At 35.9% G+C, this 21,045-nt stretch overlaps 1 protein-coding gene across 1 annotated transcript in view; it reads left to right on the top strand.

The window, feature by feature from the left end:
* The window catches only part of LOC127961637 (collagen alpha-5(IV) chain), a 47,248-nt gene that overhangs the window by 8,015 nt on the left and 18,188 nt on the right, over positions 1–21,045 (top strand). Inside the window, exons 2-22 of the mRNA XM_052560846.1 lie at positions 12,362–12,421; positions 13,196–13,285; positions 13,418–13,462; positions 13,544–13,588; positions 13,856–13,918; positions 14,000–14,053; positions 14,156–14,182; positions 14,305–14,385; positions 15,199–15,261; positions 15,436–15,471; positions 15,557–15,598; positions 15,688–15,780; positions 16,864–16,917; positions 17,096–17,152; positions 17,248–17,292; positions 17,375–17,428; positions 17,787–17,831; positions 17,951–18,044; positions 20,381–20,416; positions 20,576–20,827; positions 20,936–21,025. Of these exons, the coding sequence (XP_052416806.1) occupies positions 12,362–12,421; positions 13,196–13,285; positions 13,418–13,462; positions 13,544–13,588; positions 13,856–13,918; positions 14,000–14,053; positions 14,156–14,182; positions 14,305–14,385; positions 15,199–15,261; positions 15,436–15,471; positions 15,557–15,598; positions 15,688–15,780; positions 16,864–16,917; positions 17,096–17,152; positions 17,248–17,292; positions 17,375–17,428; positions 17,787–17,831; positions 17,951–18,044; positions 20,381–20,416; positions 20,576–20,827; positions 20,936–21,025 (1,426 nt within the window). The remainder of the gene's footprint in view (positions 1–12,361; positions 12,422–13,195; positions 13,286–13,417; positions 13,463–13,543; positions 13,589–13,855; positions 13,919–13,999; positions 14,054–14,155; positions 14,183–14,304; positions 14,386–15,198; positions 15,262–15,435; positions 15,472–15,556; positions 15,599–15,687; positions 15,781–16,863; positions 16,918–17,095; positions 17,153–17,247; positions 17,293–17,374; positions 17,429–17,786; positions 17,832–17,950; positions 18,045–20,380; positions 20,417–20,575; positions 20,828–20,935; positions 21,026–21,045) is intronic.

The following is a 21,045-nucleotide window of genomic DNA, read 5'->3' as shown; positions in this document are numbered from 1 at the left end:
TTTGTTATAACAAAGTATGTCTTAATAGTTTTATTAATGTAGTTGTGATGAGAGCAATATATGAGAGTAGTAATGCAAACATTTTGATCTAGAGCTTTCAATTGTTTTGAAAGGGAGGAAATTAATGGAAACTCGAGGATTCACCTTGATCAAGATGTCTCGTTCCTCTTTTATCTGTTTTCTTAAACTGTAAAACTTTGTCTGAACTGCACTATCAGTAGATGAAGTGATTGCTGGTTCTTCAGTGCTATGTCTCAAACTTGTGCTTACCCCATAACTTCCCTATGACGTTAATATAAAATCTATTTATCTTTTAGAGCCCAACCGATATATAGTTTTGACAATATTATTGGCCAATATGAGGCTGTCGCTGATTTATCGTTATAGGCCAATATGCCTACGATATGAACATTTTATTTCAGAACATATAATGCAGATAAAATGCTTGAAATGGTGTAATTACTTAGTTTGTCCAGCAGAGATTGGTAACAGCTGCATTGCTTGCTACTGGCGACCTGGATGAAACGCTTTAACGCTTAAGTCTATGGAAAACCACTGAAGTTTTGAATGGACATATCTGCGTAATGGCATGGCGAATCCGCACCAAATTCAGAGGACCCTTCAGCTTGAGAAACCCTCTTGAACACAAATCGAGTGTACGTCTAGAGGCCCTCTTTCTAATTAGAACATACACATTACATTCAAAGGGCATTAAAGTGCGCAAGACGTAAATTTATATTGTATTTATTTACAGTGATAGGGGAGAGCATAAATCCACATGGGCTTTAGAATTATAGATATTCTTTAATCCACAGTATGAAAAATTATTTTACACTTGTAGTAAAATTTATTTTTATTTTTAATTTTTGTCTAGTACAACCATGTCGCTTTGTTTCATAATTACAGTGTATACATTTTTCTTAATTTACCCTCAAAAAATGTGAAGTGAAATGTGACAACATGCCCATTTTACCATCAGTTCAAGCCTGAAAGGGAAACAAAATCACTTGACAGACACAGTGATGAAGCTCCTATGTGTTTGCAGTACACAAGCCATAAACAGTTACTGTGTGACCATCTCTCTCTCTCTCTCTCTCTCTCTCTCTCTCTCTCTTTCTCTCTCTCTCTCTCTATCACACACACACACACACACACACACAATGTGCAAAACTCAAATACTTAAACTAACAGGGATGTAACGGTATGAAAATTTCTTATCACGGTATTGTTAAAATGTGCTGGAGATGTTAAAAAAGTACCCACACATAAATCACTTAACCAAGTTTTATATTTAAAAATCAACAAACAACAAATAAAATGACTTTTTGTTTGCATATTCACTAAAACAATAAAATTACCTTTAATGTCCAGATTTTAAATGACAACTTGACTGACAACAGTTTAATAGCATGTTGAGATATCGAATGTAAATGTTCAAATAAAGCTTTGAAAAAGTTTAATAAAAAGGTAAACCTCATATTTCAGCCTTTAAATAAGGATATAAGTCAAAATTAAAATCGCTTAATAAATGATTATATGTATTTTTTCTGCTTCATAAATAATTCTAGATAACTTATCTGAATTTTTTAAATGTGTAGAATCCACAAAAGCTAGTTTTTCATCACAGGGCATGACAGAAACTGAACACACAGGCTGAATGTATATGTAAATCTTGGGAAATCCTCTCTCTGGCAGCAGGTGGCGCTTATGGAAAAGATGAATTACAGCTGTTTCCTGAGCCTCTGTCGACAAAACAACATTGCAATTAAGAACACTTCCTTTAGTTCAGTGGTTCTCAATCACAGTCCTCGTGACTCCCAGCTCTGCACATTGTGTGTGTCTCTTTGTTAACACACTTGATTCAGATAATCAGCTCATTAGAAGTGAGCTCCGTGCATGAACTTTGTTCCCATTGGCATGGTCTCTACACAGTGTTCATTGCTCCCCACTCCCTGAGCAGGGGAAATCTGTTGAAGTTTACCTCACTTCAGAACATTCATTCACAGATTTGCACTGTGCAATGCCTTCACACAGACAAGTGTGATATCATATACCTCTGTTAATATATAAAATTTAAATTCACATCTCACACACTTCAATGCACTTTGAATGGAACATATATGTTCAATCTTTTGAAACCTCCCAGCTTTTCTGCCCTGTTTTCACTGTTTTCTAACTAAATTCTCTGCATGTTGTGCACACGTGAGACTTTTGCTGAAAATTGTGCTTTATGCTGGACAGTATTTATTTATCGTGAGTTGTTCAAATCGTGGTAATCGAATATGATTTTAATGATAATTAAAAGATGTAATGGTAATACTAACCATGGGGAATTTTATTATGATTTCAAACCGAGATGATAAATAGAGACTGTAACGATTCAAACAAATCTCCATATTCATCGGGAAGAAGGAGGCGGGAACCAGCGCACAATCAAAACATAATTTTAATAATCAGAAATAAACACAAAACGGCGCGTCAGCGCCTCACGGCGACAGACGCGCACAAATAAAAGCCAAAACATAAAATAATATCCCAGGCCTGGTCCTCTCTCGTCCTTCACGGTCGTCACTCCAGTTTTATATCCTTCCATCTCCTACGTGGGACTCGATACTAGCGGTGGGGCTCAGGTGTAGCTCATCTCCAATCACTACACCTGGCCTCACTCCTCGCTCCCACGCCTCTCGGCCCCGCCCCACTCGCCACAGAGACTTTAGTCTTTGCAACTTTACAGATCTTCTTCATGCACCAAGAGCTTGTAACACTCCAAAGAGAAAGGAAAAATTGAAATCACATCATATGACCACTTTAAACAAAGGAACTAATGTGTACAAAAAATATTATAATGATTGCTTTTACATTATTAGTAATAGAAAGGCACACATTATAATATTTTCTTGTTTGCCGTCAGCATGCAAATATCCATTTATATATTTTAAACAAATATTTGAATGGCTATTAAACATTTAATTTCACAAACCTTGCAAACTTAGTCAAATCCAGCTGTGCATTTTTATCCAGCACGATCCCATGTTTAGAATAGCACTGAGCATCTGATATTTAAAACTGGTTAGTGTATTCTACTAGTTATTAAAGCATTAAAAAATGATCTGAACTGATAAATAGCAGATTGGAGATTAAAATAATAACTGATTTGTCTCATTTTATATAAAAAATAAAAACTGAGATGAAAACTTATTAAGTCAGAATTGTGATTTTATATGGTAAAATAAATTTTAAGCTGTATCTTCAAAAGATTTTTTAATTTTGGTGCACTTTTTTGTATATAATGTTGATATGGTAGCTATCTATCTATCTATCTACAGTATCTATCTATCTATCTACAGTATCTATCTATATCTATCTATTTATTTAACACATACTGATAAAAAAAAGTCGCTTTGGATAAAAGCGTCTGCTAAATGCATTTGATTTGATGCGCTGTGATTTTTTTTGGGGAGGTGCACAACCTATTGTGTAGTTTTGATGCAGAATTAAAAATCAGCCTTTACTCAAAATCTGTAGTTCATCTCTCAAAAGTATTCATGTCAATGAACATATCAGTGCCATCAGAATGTAAAGTCCTTGATAGTCAAGATAGTCAACATTCTTAGTCATGTTGTCAATATAATACTGCACACCGGATGTAAACTATGGGAACCGTTTGGATGACAGTTACTGTACTGAAATGCAGAAGACTGCACTTCTTCTGTATGCCATATATCCATTTATTTACAACAAGTGGTTTTGAGAATTTCATTTCTGATCTGAGAAATGCACCAAAGCCACTGAGAACGACTGTAAGTATAGGTTTTTATTCATATTTTACATACTGCACTGGAATTATAGTATCAAGTCTAAACTTGAAATCACACTAACGTTGACCTTTAAAGTACTCAAAGACCTTAAGGAGTGAGCTATTCATTCCTCTGACACACTATGGAAATCTAAATTAGCTCCGGTGTTATTATAAAGAAAGTGAAAAAGCATGTCATCCAGGCCATTGAGATGGGAGTGAGACAATCTGTGCCAGACAGACAATGTAATATGCTAGTGTCTAGCTGTGTCTAGCTTGCTTTAAAACAAGGTTGTAATTATATAGCTTTTGTCAGATAGAGATGTGTGTGCATGTTTCTTCAATGTCTTTTTCAACAATGGGCGATTATAGATCTTGTTTCAACATGTATCAGTTTTACAGCTATGGAGAGCTAGTCATATGCCCCTTCCCTAAACAGCAAACATATTTACTTTTCATGGAATACACACCCTTGCTTTTCAACTTTTGGATGATCTTCTGCCTCTTTTTCACTCCCATCTGCTTCTGCTATTAGTGGTGAATGGAGGCAGAAGTGGCTCCCCTGTGTAAGTCTGGGCAGCCGTGTTTCACTGTGTGGATGTGCACGTGAAGAGCGGCATATGTTTGCTCTGTTTTCAGTAAACAGTAAATCAGATGATGCTTTAGATCTCAGAAAAAAGAAAGAAATTTAATTTATGGATTATGAAGCAGTGTTGTTTTTTAATAATATATTTTACGTATGTAGCTATTTGCAAGCAAGATAAAAAATAAATAAATATATAAATTTCCTGTGAAATGTTGTCTTTTTTTTTCTTTGGCATGACAAAACTTTCCAACAATGCTCTGGCATCTGTGGCATTTTATCATCTATCCTCCTCTTCCCTTGTGACAACACAGGATTTTTTTTAAGACTTTGTCAATGGGAGAGAGAAAAACACAGTATAATACATGATGTGTTCGAAAATCCTCTTTTAAAAATAAGGTTTGACAAAAGCTTCTAAAGCATACTGCTGTATGACAAAGGGGCTTGAAGACTTATTTGATTTGAGCCCTGTCGTTTTAGATTCATATGCAAGCTGGGTATGGCACGCAGGTTTGAACACGCTCTGTTAGGGATAGAATTAGATCTCCAGATTATAGCTCAGGTCAGAACTTGTCTTAAAATCATTGGAGTGCTAGTCCACGTCTATGATACCCATTTTGCGACCGTCACTGTAATTGTAGTTTTTCTTTTCACTGTTACTCTGATATTACAAATGAAAGCTGATTTCAAAAGAGGTGTTACTTGTAGCAGTCTATAACTATTGACCATTGCAGTTATAAACAGCAACCCTCTTTGTAGATTCCTCTAGCGGTGAGACGAGTAGGGCTGTCAACTTTAGTGGTTTAGTCGACTAATCGGTCGATGCCGTCTTGGTCGACTGACGTTCTCATTGGTCGACCAGTTGCATAATTTCTTTTTTATTATTATTTTTTTTTTCACCAATAAAGAAATTTTAATTGATTTACTCCTTGATATTTATTCCTTTATTAGCAGTTATATATTACTGTATTCTAAATATAATTAGCCTATGTCTTATCCCAAACTTTAAATGCTTTAATTTAGGCTATTTTATAACAGCGCCACAGATTAGCGCACCACATGAACACTCGGGAACCGCACCTGTGGCTGGCTGCACTGCTGCTTCACAGAATATACCGTATTTTCCGGACTATAAGTCACACTTTTTTTCATAGTTTGGCTGGTCCTGCGACTTATAGTCAGGTGCGACTTATTTATCCAAATTAATTTGACATGAACCAAGAGACATGAACCAAGAGAAAACAATACCGTCTAGAGGGCGCTTCATGCTGCTCAGTGCTCCTGTAGTCTACACTGAAGACATAGATCACCCTCTCGTGGCTGTAGACGGAAATGTTTTCTCCTGGTTCTTGGTTCTAAATAAATGCGACTTATAGTCCAGTGCGACTTATATATGTTTTTTTTCCTCATCATGGCGTATTTTTGGACTGATGCGACTTATACCCAGGTGCGACTTATAGTCCGAAAAATACGGTAGGTAGTTTATCTGTATTCATTCAGTTAGAATGCTACTTGTTTTGGCTTTTTGACAAAAGTTAACCCATAGCTTTGAAAGTAAAGAAGAATATACAGCCTGTATAAACGAGAGCTTTTGTCAGGATTTTTCATTATTTTGCATTGTTTTATTATTGTTTTAGCAGTTATATTTTTTGTAATGTGTGGTGTGGTCAGGTGCACGATTGTGACTCACTTTGCAGTTAAAAAATCACTTAATTTTCAAAGAATTGTATTATTTTTATAGTTTTATGTATTATTGGTGTTTTTTCATTGTTGTTTTATAAATGCTCTATGACAATTGTTTAATAAATGTTCAATCAAAATGCAAAACATTGCGTCTTTTTTGTTTGTCGATTGATCGTTGCGCAGGACAGGACTTTGGTCGACTAAGCATTTCTTTGGTTGACTACAGCCCTTGAGAGGAGGGACTCTGTGGTTCATAAGCCCAGCTGCTGTTGCATAAACTGTTCAGTGCTGATCTGCAAATATTTAGAGATAATGCTTTTATACCAAATTACATTCAGTGCACCTGGAGATGTTGACGTAGTTGAGTTTTAAACAAGTAGAGATTAGGTTGTAAATATTGTGCCTTCTCAGACATTTTACTGCCAATTTCTCTTTCTCTTGGGAAACTGTTTTGGAAATTTGATAAAGAGCTTTAGCTGTTCAGTCAGTCATGTGGACACAAATATTCAACAATTCACAGAAAGACAGGCATTGTTCATGTATGATTTCAGTAAAATGTTTTTTAGACTCAAACGCTGCATTGATGCGTATTAATGTCAAACGTTCTCATGTTGAATTCAGTAAGCAAACTTTATTTGTTTGATACATCCCAGATTAGGTGTTGGAGTAATGGCTTTGATTTAAAAGCCTCCCCTGCTATCTGAGAACCTTACTGTCTCTCTGTCGGTGTGTGTGTGAGAGAGATGTCTTTATCCTCCTTATCAGGAGCACACTTGCGTGTGTACTGTTTTGAATCTGGTCCACCACAGAAGGTGCACACAATACAGCAACCATGCATCACTGAACTGATTTCACCATTTTAGCACTCTTTTGTGATGAATCCTATAGCTGTCCAATCTGACTCAGAAACATTATCTGACATAGTGTGCCATTTGCATGCAATTTAAGTAAGATACAGGGTTCTTCCTTGGTGAGATAGGCCTAAGTGTTTTTATAACAGAAAGTAACCGATATGGCTGATTCTCAATTATTGTTTTATTTTTATTATCTGAAAATAATAATAAAACCAATAATATTAATTCTACAGCAGTTAATTTTAATATTATTAATAATAATTAGTATATACTGTCTCTGGAATACTCCTTTTTGATTATTAATTTAAACAGCTTTTATGTAAAAACGTTGTTGTTTTTTAAACATTTCTTATTTTTATCAATGTTCAAAAAAATTGTACTGGTTAATATTTTTTTGTGGAAACTGTGATGCATTTGTTTCAACATAAATAATAAGTAAAAAAAAAATAATAATAGTATTTTTTTAACAGTTTAAAAAAAAAATTAAATTACTGTCACTTTTAATAAATTGAATGTGTCCTTTCTGAAAAATTAAGCCTATTTTTTATTACTATTATTAATATAATATTAAAGCTGCAGTAGGTAACTTTTGACGCTCTAGCGGTTAATAAACAGAACTTCTTGCGTCTTGCGGAAGAACATCGTAGCCGGAACTACTTCTCTCTGTTTATGTCTATGAAGAATCACAAAGGTACTGGGATACTCCGCCGCGGTACCCCCGAGGCAATCTAAAATAGTCCGAATATAAACACTTATCATAGGTGCACCCTAGTGATTCAGGACAAGCTAAAAACACGGTTTGGAAAATGGATTCATGGTGTACTCGCTTATTATATACATTTTTCTAGATTTTGAATACAAACAAAGTGACGGACCTCAGCTCTGATTGGTTGTTTCTTAACGGGAGCGATGTATTTCTGAAAATAGGACCACTGGGAGGAGCCCAGGAGTCTCATATTCTACTGTCAGGACATTATGACAGGTTTAACAAATATGTAAAAAAATATATTTTTACAAAAGTTACCTACTGCAGCTTTAAATAAAATGTTGAGCCCAAACTTTTGAACAGAAGTGAATATTAAATGACCAATACTAAACTGAGCATGAAAGTGTGAATATCTGTTAAAATACTCCTCAAACCAAACATTGGCTTATCTGTAACTTACACCTCTGTGGATTTCCCCTTGGAAAAGCTCCTCAAAATGATTGAGGGACATACTGAGTGTGTTGTCATTTTCAGAGTACAACTCTAACAGAGTTTAAAAAGAGATCAGCAGGGCAGTATGCTTATTTTCTGGCATTATCTTAGTAAACATTTGACCCCCATTTACATTTTGTCCCTCACCCACCCCCACATGACCCACTTGACCTTAGCTGGTTAATTGGTAGAGGTCAAAGGTCATTCTTTTCTCAGACCACAGGAATAGGAATAAAAGAATTCCAGGGAAGAACCATTGAGGGAGATCTGAAGGAGGTGCCTTCTGGTTCATTCCATTCCAAAGAGTTGTAGCCTAAAAACATGTTTAAGAAGAGATTCTCTCTGGATATTTTTTTCTGATTTCTCATCCCTTGGACCTTGAACTCATGAAATCCAACAGCGACTGTGGAAAAGGAATGCAGTGAAATGTGTTATTCTTACGGTTATTGCTGAATGGTGCCTGGAGAAAAAGAGCTTTCTGTTTCTGTGCAACTTTATAGGAACTGTGAGCAAAATGAATCTGTCACAATACAGAACCATTTCAATGAAAAAGTGAAAGCTAAAAAGTCATTCAAAATGCTCACAGCACTTAATACTTAGTTTTGTAATCTGCAGTCTCAATGTGTGCGTGGCTGTGAGAGTGAAATGGGTGGTACAATGGGACAGAGAGGAAAAGTTAATAATGTTTAATAAAGGGATTGCACCTTCACCTCAGTAATCAATGCCTGGATGATTCGCTTTTCCTTGTACCTCCACTGTGTATCTCTTCATTAGGCTAACACTTTGAGCTGCTGCAAGCTGATACAGACTCTATTATGCACCCCAGCTTAAAACAATAACAATGTAAAAGATTTTCATATAGATGAGCTTGCGGGTTTGAAATATTTCCGATAAAATTAGTGTAAATGGCAGAAACATTCCACTGTGAGCTTGTGCGTGATTATGATCATGTGTTTGTATATGTGTGTTTGATTGGGCATTACTTGTGGTCTGCTGCCACTTTATTCTGTCTGCTCCAAGCATACATTTGCCCTCAGGCCAGCTTTCACTGGAATCTGCTCCTTCCCTTTGTGGATGAACTGTTGCACTGCTCAATGTTCTCCACCGGGTGGCCCTGTTCATCTGTCCATAGACTCAGAGAGCATAACTTGTCTGAATCTGATCTTTCTTTAGATCTAAACTCTTGTCCTCTAGAGTCTAGACACCCAAAAACATTTGTCAACACCGCCATTAAAACCTGTTACCAAAAAAAACTTTTCTTTTTTCTTTTCCACACTTACTAGTAGCAACTATTGTTGGGTCATGTTTGATGCATTACCATTCACTAGTCTAGGGTCAGCATATTTTTCTAAATAAATGAATACTTTTAAGCAAGGATGCAATAAGCTGATTAAAAACGACTGTAATATTAAGATATATTAAGCTTAGATTATAATATGAAATGTTTCTTGGATCGTGTGACACTGGAGACAAGAGTAATGACTGCTGAAAATTCAGGAATAAATTACAATGAAAAATATAGATTAAAATCGAAAACAATAATTTTCACTTGTAATTATATTTCACCGTATTAGCTACTATTTTAACTGTATTTTAAGAGACTTCTTTCAAAAAAAAATTTTTTTTTCAACCCTTAAACTTTTGAACTGTAGTCAAAAACCTTTGAACTTGTTTTGTGCATAGTAGTGTGAATTATTGTATTATGCTAACGTTTTTCTTTTGTGTGTGTGTGTGTGTGTGGAGACTTATATAATTTGGGGAAAAATGTGTTACCAAAGGATAGCCAAATATGACAAAATCTCTCTTTAAAAAATAGTTTTTTATTGTAAAAATGCATAGGTTCATGATAGGAGTAGGGGTAGTATTAGGATTAGAATTAGCTATTGGACTTAATTATTTAATTTCAGATAAAACAATGAATAGTTTTTGGCATGTTGTTGAATGCATCAAGACATCATTTTTTTCATTCATTTTGTGGAAGTACAGTAATTGTGAATTCGCACATTTAGGTTTTTGTCCTGCTATGACATGCTAAATCAAAAACGAATTTAAACAGCATTTTGTATACACTTTTCCAAAAACATTGATATACATTTAATCTAAAATCTTAAGGGTAGTTTACACATAACATGCAGGATATTATTAGTCATGACATCTACCTTTAAGAAGGTGCACTGAGTGCTCACAGCTCATCTTTTCCTTTGTTTTCCAGGACTCTTTGTGCTTGTCTTTTTCAGTAGCATAATGGTGCTGAATCGAGCAGGTGTGCTTGTCAGAATAGTTTTTAGTCTGCTTTTCTGCAGGTCGTCATGAGATAATCTGCCAAAAGAGGAATCTTTTTATAAGGCCTTTTATTTGTCAGGGATTTGGATTGTTTCTATTGTGATTCAAAGATGCTTTGATCTTAAATATTGAGGTCTGCCTTGATTTGATGAAATCTACCCAGTTCTATCCTACTAGCATTACAGTATATAGCTATCATTGTTTGTATGCTTACTTTGTTTCAGCAGTATTCAGAGTAAATATTCAGCCCGCTGCTTGCTTCAGATAATGCAGCTTTGTGTTTAATGTCACACTTCAGTGTTGTGGTTTTTATTATGCATGAACTGTTAAGGGCCTTGTTCCTGTATTACTGACACCTGATCAATACATTGTCATGTCAGTTGTTTTGATGTGATGGAAAGTGAACTTTTGACAGTATATGACTGTGCTGACCTTAAGAAAAATGGCAAGCTTGTCTGTTTATAAACTAACAAGCTATGAAACTGTTTCTGTTTCATATGTGAACATAAATAAGTATGCACACATTTCCTGTGTGGCTTTCACTAGTGTAGTTCACTATATACGCTGTGCTTGAGTTGCTTTGGATGTTTTCAGAATCACTTCTCTCATATTGAAGACCTGTCTTCCAAAAGCCTCACGCAAGCTCACAAAACTAAAGCACAATTATAGAAAAATAGTTGTACTTCTCATAGCAATCTCATTTTGCAATAATTTTTTTTACATAGACTGTAAAATAATGGTTGTGTCTTTTTTTGAATTTATTTGGAAAGGCTGCATTTATTTATTTAAAAATACATGTAAAACGCCAATATTGCAAAGTGAAATAACGGCTTGCCATATGAATGTTTGCCTATTTTAAAATGTAGTTTAGTGTTTTGATGGCAAAGCTGAATATTCAGATTATTATTCATATTAGTTTTCAGTGTCACATGATTCCTCAGAAGTTATTCTAATATGCTGCTTTGGTGCTCAAGAAACATTTCTCTCTATTTTTCCACAATCTGACAAATACAGCTGGTCTACTTGAGGTCTTTATGAGCTTGTTTTAAGAGTGAGAAAATAGCGTCATCTAGTGTTTGTACCAAAAATATCCATGGGCCTTTTATAGCACAAAAAGAAAGCACTCAGGTTGTCTGACTCAGCAGTGTATATTAATAGTGTATATTAAGTAATTAATAGTGTAAATTAAGTAAAATGTATATATATATATATATATATATATATATATATATATATATATATATATATATATATATATTTATATATTTATATATATATAAACATGAATGTACTTTTGATAAATGTTTCATCATGTCATGTTCACTTACAGTAGCGTAATAAAAGCTATTGTATTTACCACTAGATGTCAGTATGTCATGCAAATATTAATTGTAAAAATATGAAGAGGATAATGGACTGTCAGGATTAATGACTTCACTGTTCCCCTGATGATGATGAAGATGAAGATGTATGGTGAAACTTAATATAAATAAACTGTAAGGATGCTCTTGTGCTTAGATTTCATTCATGACTGAAAGTGGTTTTTACAAAAATAAATTACCTGTTACTTTTGATAAATTGTGTGTATTCTTGCTGAATAAAAGTATTTATATTATATTAACAAATAGTATTAAGCAAACTGTTTTTAACAGATAATAATAATATGATTTTTTTTTTTTAATCAGAATGAATTCTGAATGATCATATAACACTGAAGACTGGAGAAATGGCTGCTGGAAATCAGTTTTGCCATTAAATAAATAAATGACATTTTAAAATAGAAAGTAGTTCTTTTAAATTGCAGTAGTATTTAAAAATATCATTGTTTTCACTGTGTTTTTGATTAAATAAATGTAGACTTGGTGAACACACACACACACAAAACATCTTTTTATTCCAATTTTTTTTTTATCTCCAAAATCAGTTCTGTGTGCTTGTAAATAAATAGTGTTTTGTGTTTTCAGGCGTGTCATGGTTGTGGGACTGGACCGAAGTGTGACTGCAGTGGGGTGAAAGGACAGAAGGTGAGGGTTTATCCTCAAACAAACAGCCTCATACTATACATAAGCTGCGTTCCAGTCGACAGGGTCCCGGCACAGTGTTCATTGCTCTGTTAAAATTCACTTCACCCCAAAAATACCTTCATTCTGAACAACATCATCAAACACAGATGAAACTTGAGTTGCACTTATTAGAGGAGTTTGAGGAATGATAACAGAGTACACTTCTTTAGATAAGTATAATATAAATTGCTACACTTTAATATGCATAGGTATGTATTGATGAATTGATGTTCCATTATTCCCTCTTTTCTGTGCCTTTCAAACGGAACATGTTTGCTCCCTTCAGACAGGAATAGCCTGTGAAATCCACTTTGTAGGGCACTTACGGTCGAATGGAACGCACCTGTAGACTGATGTCTGTAGGCTAATATGTATGTATTTAATGCATCCGTTGTGTGCCTATTCTAGCCCTTTCACTAGGCCAAACCATATTCATTTAAAGTTCAAAAGAATTGAACATGAGCTCAACAAAAGCCTGACTCTTTTCATTTTTACCTGTGCTTCCAGAAGTGCTGCACTGGGTAATGTATCACTGTAGGCTTAGATGTCTGTGATTTAGAAATCTCATGTGAGACGCTTGTCTAATAGGATCACATGAAGTGTTTACATTACTTCCATTACAGAATGATGTGATCTTCTGTGTACATCCATAATGATAATGGCTCTCTATGATGCTGTCTCTCCTTTGGTCTCTTTTATGTCTTTCTTTAAACATTTTCCTAACTATACTGACAGGGTGAGCGAGGGTTTCCAGGTTTAACGGGCCAGCTAGGTGTTCCAGGTTTCCAGGGACCAGAGGGGCCTATTGGACCTCGTGGAGAGAAGGTCAGTGGTCAGGACATTAGTCCTCTGTGATATTCATATACTTGTATATATATAATTACTGATCGACCCGAATCTGTTATTGATCAGCTCTACTATTGCTTCGATTAAAACTGGACTTTGTTTCTCTCGCAGGGTGATGATGGACCTACCGGGCCGAGTGGGCCTAAAGGAATAAGAGTGAGAGTTTCTCTCTAACAGCTTCTGGCTCATGATGGATCCACAGTTATCGACAAATGCTGACCGTTTCTGTTTTTGCAGGGACCTTCTGGATTACCAGGCTTCCCAGGAACACCAGGAATCCCAGTGAGTGGATCAATATGAGAACACATGTTTAGAGGACATTTCTTAAGCTGATTAAATAATTATGGCTGCAAGAACTGACTGATAAATTCCACATTGAATATTGTTGAAAATAAAGTTCACTGTCAGTATAATATGTGCACCTTGGCTTGGATCATATCATCAGACATAATTAGCAGAAAACTCATTGCTCATTGACAGAAGATAGAATAACATGTTGTTCATTAGTAATTGTAATAGTTATATGTATGTGCTGTTTTTTACTGACAGGGTATCCCAGGACAGGATGGCCCCCCAGGACCCAAAGGAATTTCAGGCTGTAATGGAACCAAGGTATGAAACTAAAAACAAGTGTCTGTTCACAAGTTAAACTTTCAAAAGAGCGAACAAACAACAACTTTTTTTCTTTACAAGGGTGAAAGAGGATTCCCAGGAAATCCAGGTCTTCCAGGTTTAGTGGGTTCACCAGTAAGTGCTGCTTTATGTCACATTTCAAAGTTGCAAGCATACTGTGCAAGCACTCACAGAGGTCATTATTCTCAAATAATTCATACTTTCTTGTCTCCACAGGGTCCACCGGGTTCTATAGGACCAAAGGCAATTATTTCATTCCATAATGCACCTGCTTATGTTCTACATTGCAGTGGCACACTTCCTTCACTACATATTAGGATACCAGTGAAATTATGTTTCTAAATACCTTTTCTTTTCTCCTGTAGGGGGAGCCTGGGGACATCATAGAAATTAGTCGCCTTTCAGAAAACGGGGATCCTGGCATTGGGGGTTTACCTGGCTCCAGGGTGAGCATTTCTAAATCAATCAGCAACAGAACAAGATTTTTCCTAATAACAGGGAAACCGAGAATGTTTGGGGTAAAATGAAAAAATAATTTTGAAATCAAAGCATAATTTGACCCAAACTGGGGATATGCTCATAGTGGATTTCACTTTTCCTTCAGCACACAGTACACAACCAGACTTATTTTTCAGATAAATCATAACCCCCTTTTCAGATTAAGCTGTTCTCAGATTCTTGGAGGTGTGACGTCACACTGCTAGGCCCCTCCCACGATTGTTGATTGACACTGGTGTCTTACCTTAAACCCGCCCTGAGTGCAGAATCTTTGCATATTGCCTTTCCTAATAATGTGCTAGTTAGCAAGTTCCATGGCTAAAATTTACCTCTCAGAGAACTTTTTCGTCACCCCATGGAAGAGAGGGGCAGGGTGAGCAGAGCTCATTAGCATTTAAAGGGACATGCACTCAAATGGCTTACTGGGAAAAGAGCTGTTTTTTAAAAAGTGTTGTTTACACTACCATTGAAAATTTGTAACCAAAGTATTTTACAGCCTTTTCATTAAGACCCTAAAGAATCATATCAACTTGTGGAAAATTTGCATCCGATAACACCTTTAAAGTTAAAAGGGTTTCTTAATAGTTGGTCATAATTGCAATTTTATGTCTCAAAGTTGCAGCATAATTGCAACTTTATGTCTCAAACCATTTCCGCATTTTATACTGTACCAGCAAACTAACACAAACTATATGTGTTTCTTGAAGTGCCGATAAATATGAAATAACTCTAGTTAATAACATTTTGGTCACAATATATAGGGTGATCCTGGACCCCCGGGTCTTCCAGGCCCTGTTGGTCCTCCTGGTCCACGAGGGTACGAGGTAAGACACTGATTGCACTTTTTTGTTAATTTGAACGTCTGTAAGCTTTTATGAATTAAACGCCACCATGCATATTTCAGATAAAGGTCTGAATCTGGCTCATACGGTTTCTAATTTAAAATAATACTATCATTTATTTTCTTTGTAAATTCTATTGTTCTGTTTTTTTTTCAGGGGCGTCTAGGCCCTCCTGGTCCACCAGGGCCAAAGGTAAGATTGAATGCTGCCATTGGACAGTGTCAAGTTTTACTTATCTCACTTTTTCTAAGTGCTAATGCGTCTCTTTACCTTGAAGGGAAACATGGGATTGAACTTCCAAGGACCCAAAGGAGAGAAGGTATGCAAATGGTCCTGTGACAAGAACAACATGTTCATCAGGTTTATGAACAGTTGGGTTTTTAATGTGTGTATTTTTTGTGTGTGAAGGGTGACCGTGGATTACAAGGACCTCCTGGGCCACCAGGGCAGGTGGGCGAAGTGTCAGGCTCACCTGATACAGTCATTCAACAAGGAGAAAAGGTAACAGCATTTACTTGCTTCAAACCTTTTAGAACCAGATTTATTCAACTTTACGACTTTAAAGGCGATTTTCTCAGGATTTCGATGTTCGAGTCCAGATTTTCAAATTGTTATATTTCGGCCAAATATGGTCCTATCCTAACAAAATCCTATTCTTACATCAATGGAAAGATTATTTATTCAGCTTTGAGATGAGGTATAAATCTCCATTTCAGAAAATTGACCCTTATGACTGGCTTTGTGGTCCAGGGTCAGCAGAGGTTGAAAACACTGTGAGCATCAGTATGTGTAGTGAATAAAAAAAAACACACCATTCATTTCATCATTCATAGACACGCAGAACGTGCAGGGTTCATGTATTGTCTTTTTGCTGCATTTTGTTTCAGTTCTACTGGCCTACTTTTGATCTCTTCATCCAAAATGTGTTATATCTCTGACATTCTGAATTATAGGAATTCTGTTTTTATGACTGGATTCTATGGACCAGTCTGTGTTCTCCACATCGCCTTATGTCTCATATTTTAGAGTAGTCAGTGCAATTTGGGAAAGAAATTAATTCAATCTTTATGTGGATGTGTGCAAAAATTCAAGTTTAACCTTTGTAATTGTTAACATTTTCATAAGTAACTAATTTAATTACACTTTTTTCTTAGTACTGTAATTGATTAGTTATATTTATTTTGTAATTAAATTGCATAACGCCATTACATGTAACTAGTTACTCCCCAACACTGAAGGTTAGCCACAAAAATACACATTTTCAGCGTGTCTTTAGGAAATCCTGACAGTAAGGGGTTTTATGTCAAAAAGGGGTTGTGCTGGCAGGAACAGGAGTTAATCTCACATCTAAAGTCTTATTAATTTAACATTTTATCTTAGTTTTTATTTAGTTAGTTTGTTTGTTTGTTCCTTTTACTCCCAGCCTAAATCCAGTTTTTGGTCATATTCGACTCGGTTCCTTTTTTGTCATGCACAGTGACAAACAGTAAAATGATCCTGAGTTACATTTCATGACAGCAAGTGTATCATTCTTTTGTTAATGTATGTTTTGATTAGTGTCTTGCTATGTTTGTTTTTTAATAGGGTGATCGCGGCCAACCTGGAAATCCTGGTTTTCCAGGTCCCCCTGGACCCCCTGTATGTATTTAAATTTTTGTTTCCTTTCGTTCAATTCTACATTCATTAAAAACACATTGGCATCTAGACCTCTCACAGTAGTATAGTATTGCTCTTACAGATTAAATTATATATACATATAATAATCTTTCTTGTTTTTGTTTATTTTGTAATTAACAGTTATGTCTTTGTCTGACAGGGTCCACAAGGGGGCCAAAAAGGTGAGAAAGGAGAATCTGGGGAGCCTGGAAAGAGGGTGAGTTGAAGCCTACTGAAACCCCAACTACTCAGTTATGTTTACAGAATAGAATTATTTATGACATTTATGTGGTGATATATTTATTTTATAAGGGAAAACCTGGCAAAGATGGTGAACAAGGCCTGCCTGGATATCCAGTAAGCTGTCTACAATAGATATTTAGGAAGTTGTATAACACAGCTGATATTCTTTAATACTGTTGTGACATCTCTTTTTTAGGGTGATAAAGGAGAACCAGGTCCTCCTGGTCTGTCGGGGCGAGATGGTGCCAGAGTAAGTACTGAACGTTTCTTTCAGTGTGATCGTAACATTAGATCCATAGTAAACCTTGACTAATGATGATCACAAGTACAGAGGTGCAGCTTTAATTTAACTTGAGCTGAGCATTCATAAAAAAACAGCTCACACACAGGTTATTTTGTTAATTGAATTTAATTTAAATTAGGATGTTGTAATTATTCTGTTAGTTCCCATTTTTGTCTGGCATATTTGCATGCATACTGTGAATGTACATGGATATTAACATAACATTGTATTCATTATCATACAATTTTTTTATCCAAAAAGTAGTGAGGAGGCACTGCCTCCCTCGCTTCCTCTGATATATATATTCTTTTATTAATGCTTTTAGGGTGAGAAAGGTGATCGAGGCCCTCCTGGACCCCCATCATACAGGGTATGTTGACTATTTCTCTGATTTTTTTTTTCTGACATTTTACAGATGATTGATATTTATGATTATTAATTATATTTTAGCATTTATTACTTTACTTACAAAATCTTTTCACCCAATAGGATGGGCAATTCATAGGCATAGGTGGAACAGGACCGAAAGGAGACAGGGGCGAGCCAGGATTCCCTGGCCCTAAAGGAGACAGAGGACTGCCAGGTATTTAAGGGGCTTTCGCACAGAGCTATTGGCGGAAACACCTGCTTTGGGAATGTTCGGTGGAATGGGCGATAAAAATAATAGTGATAATTGTGATATAAATTTCCCCTATAAAACGATATGAAGAATTTGATAAATGTTGGGTATAATATTTATGCGCCAAAAGCCAGACGGACTGTTTATCTGCTAGGTTTAAAGTTGAAAGGCAGCGCAGCGCGAGCTTTCTAGAGCAGATGCGTTTACTTGCTGACATGAGAACACTAAACAGTGCTGTGAGATCGAGTGTGTAGCACTTGAGTTCAGCGAAGAACACAAGTGACTCACTGATTTCAACTAGTTTAATGCCCGATGTTTAAAACAGCACTGACAAACTGCAGAAACACTGTGCGCAACAATACAGTCAGAAGGCTTTTGAGTCTACAAATAACAGTCATTTACCATGGATTTACTGTAGCAACACTTACAGTTGCATAAATGTAGTATATTCATAGCCTATTGAATTTTGAGGCCAACATGGCCTCCTAACCATCCCCATATCTGCTGATTGGCTTCATCACTCTGTCTCCTCTCCACCAATAAGCTGGTGTGTGGTGGGCGTTCATCCAGGTGGATGCTGCACACTGGTGGTGGATGAGGAGATACCCCCTGACAATATAAAGTGCTTTGAGTGCCTAGAAAAGCGTTATATAAATGAAAGGAATTATTATTATTATTATTATTATTATTATTATTATTATGTGTGCATTTATATTGAATGTTTTTATACTATTCTTTTTTTTTATATATACAAATACCTAAAAACCATATAGTTATATAACTCTGTTTAACATGATTTAAATATATGCTATTATGGAAGACCAATGGCTAAAGGGGTTATATGATGCAAGTTCAAGTTGTCCATTCTCTTTGGAGTGTTACAAACTGTTTGTGAGTAGATAAGATCCCTGAAGTTGCAAAGATTCAAGTCTCAAACCCAAAGAGATATTATTTATAAAAGTTAAGAATCGGCCATGCTCCCCTAAAACGGCTCGTTTAAACAGACCCTTACATGTCTACGTCAGATAGTTTAAAAGTTTTACAATTTTAAATACAAATTTTATGGAGTTTTCCTGAACCTGGGAGAGTAGACTACAATGCCAGCTGTTCTGACTCACAGACTGTAAGTACTTTTACATATATAAAGGACTTGAGCAGTGTAGATTAGCGCTTGTTTGTCATTTCTCTGATCACAAATGCACAAATTTATGTTTACTCAGCACAATATGCAACACAACGTGTAAAAAAGTCATTATAATCAGTAATTGTGTTCCCACTGGATGCAACAAAAGCCTTGTTTGTAATGGCTTTTATTGGTTTTGTCTCGTGGCGCCGGGACACACAGTATAGTATAGCATCACAGTATAGTAAGGGCCATAACATTTCCGTCAAACGCCACATAACGCACTGGATAGCTGGCCAATCAGAGTACATCTCGCTTTTCAGACCAATGAGCTTTTTAAAAAACTGTTTCAGAAAGGCGGGCAAGTGGAACATAATTGGAACTAACTCGAGCTTCTACTACTATCAAACGTGCATTTCTAAAAGACAGAAAAGTTATATTATTTTTTATATTATCAGGCAACACAAACCTGTTTCTTGATTTAAAACAATATCACACATTACAACATGCAGGAACTAAGAGATACATTTTTCTATTAAGACATTTATTTAGTTAAGGAAAATTACTGGTCTGGTTTCTACAATTTTCACTTCGGAACACAAATGTGGCTTTAAACTTGAAAGAAATATAGATTTGACAATTATATTGTTAATTATATTGATTATATTAATAATCATTAATATCGACTGATATGGAAAAAAATATCTTGATCCGATCATAGTGTCCATCATTCACGGGTTGCTGACATTTTGAAATGCTGCACATAAAGACATCACTGTCAGCCACTTCAGAGTTCCTGCTGCCGAATGTAATCAGAAAAACTGCCCAAGGAGAAAAAGGCTGGCCAGTTCCTCCAACTACAGAGTGCGAAGGCTGCTTTAGACACCATTCAGGGTCAAAATTAAAGTTAGTTTATACTTTTTTGCAAAAAGAATAAAACATTACTCATTCTTCTCATGCATGGCTCACTGAACAGCATGCATGTATTATCAAATGAATAAGTCCCATTTAAGAGTTTGTATTGGCCATTTGTGTCATTGTCATGAAACATAATTTGGTTTCTTCTCAGTTATTGAAGAAAGCAACTAGAAATATAATTTATCTCCTGTTTATGCATACATATTTTTTGTACAATGTTGTGTGTGTAAGTAGTCATTGCATATTTGTCTTTTGGTAGGTATTCAGGGGCCACCTGGTCCATCAGGTCCTACAGGTAAGCGGCAAGCTTTTTTTATATTAAACGTTTTTTATATTTTTTTGTCTTTCACATAGCTTTTCATAAAAATTATTTTAGAATTTTATTTGCAGTTGAGTCATGTGTGATTCATGTTAATATGTTAATGCAGCGAATTACATAAATCTGTCATTATAGGAATTGGAGGTCCAGGTCCTCCTGGTCAACCAGGTTTACCTGGAGAGAGAGGAGAAAAAGGTGATGAGGGCGAGCCTGGAATCTCCTTCCCTGGACAACCTGGGAAAACAGGTCCACCAGGTCCCCAAGGAGTCCCAGGACCTCCTGGTCCCCCAGCAATATTTAATGGCGACCAAGAATGTAATCGTGGTCCTCCTGGTCCTCCAGGCCTGCAGGGGGAGCAAGGATTTACAGGAGAAATAGGACAGAAAGGTTCACTTTTTATTTTATATTAGAAAATACAATTCTGTGCATACACACAAACCTTTGGAAGGTTTGAGGAAATGTGTGTCTAATCATTTATAATACCAACTGTCTTAGGTCAAAAAGGAGAGACATGTGTCAATTGTTTCAGTAATGGAAACCCTGTTCCAGGACCCCCAGGGTTTCCAGGTCCTCCGGGAAATCCAGGTAAGATTAAAGTCAATTTG

The sequence above is a fragment of the Carassius gibelio genome, chromosome B7, assembly GCF_023724105.1.
Source record: "Carassius gibelio isolate Cgi1373 ecotype wild population from Czech Republic chromosome B7, carGib1.2-hapl.c, whole genome shotgun sequence".
Lineage (NCBI taxonomy): Eukaryota > Metazoa > Chordata > Actinopteri > Cypriniformes > Cyprinidae > Carassius > Carassius gibelio.
This window is presented reverse-complemented; position numbering and strand designations above follow the sequence as displayed.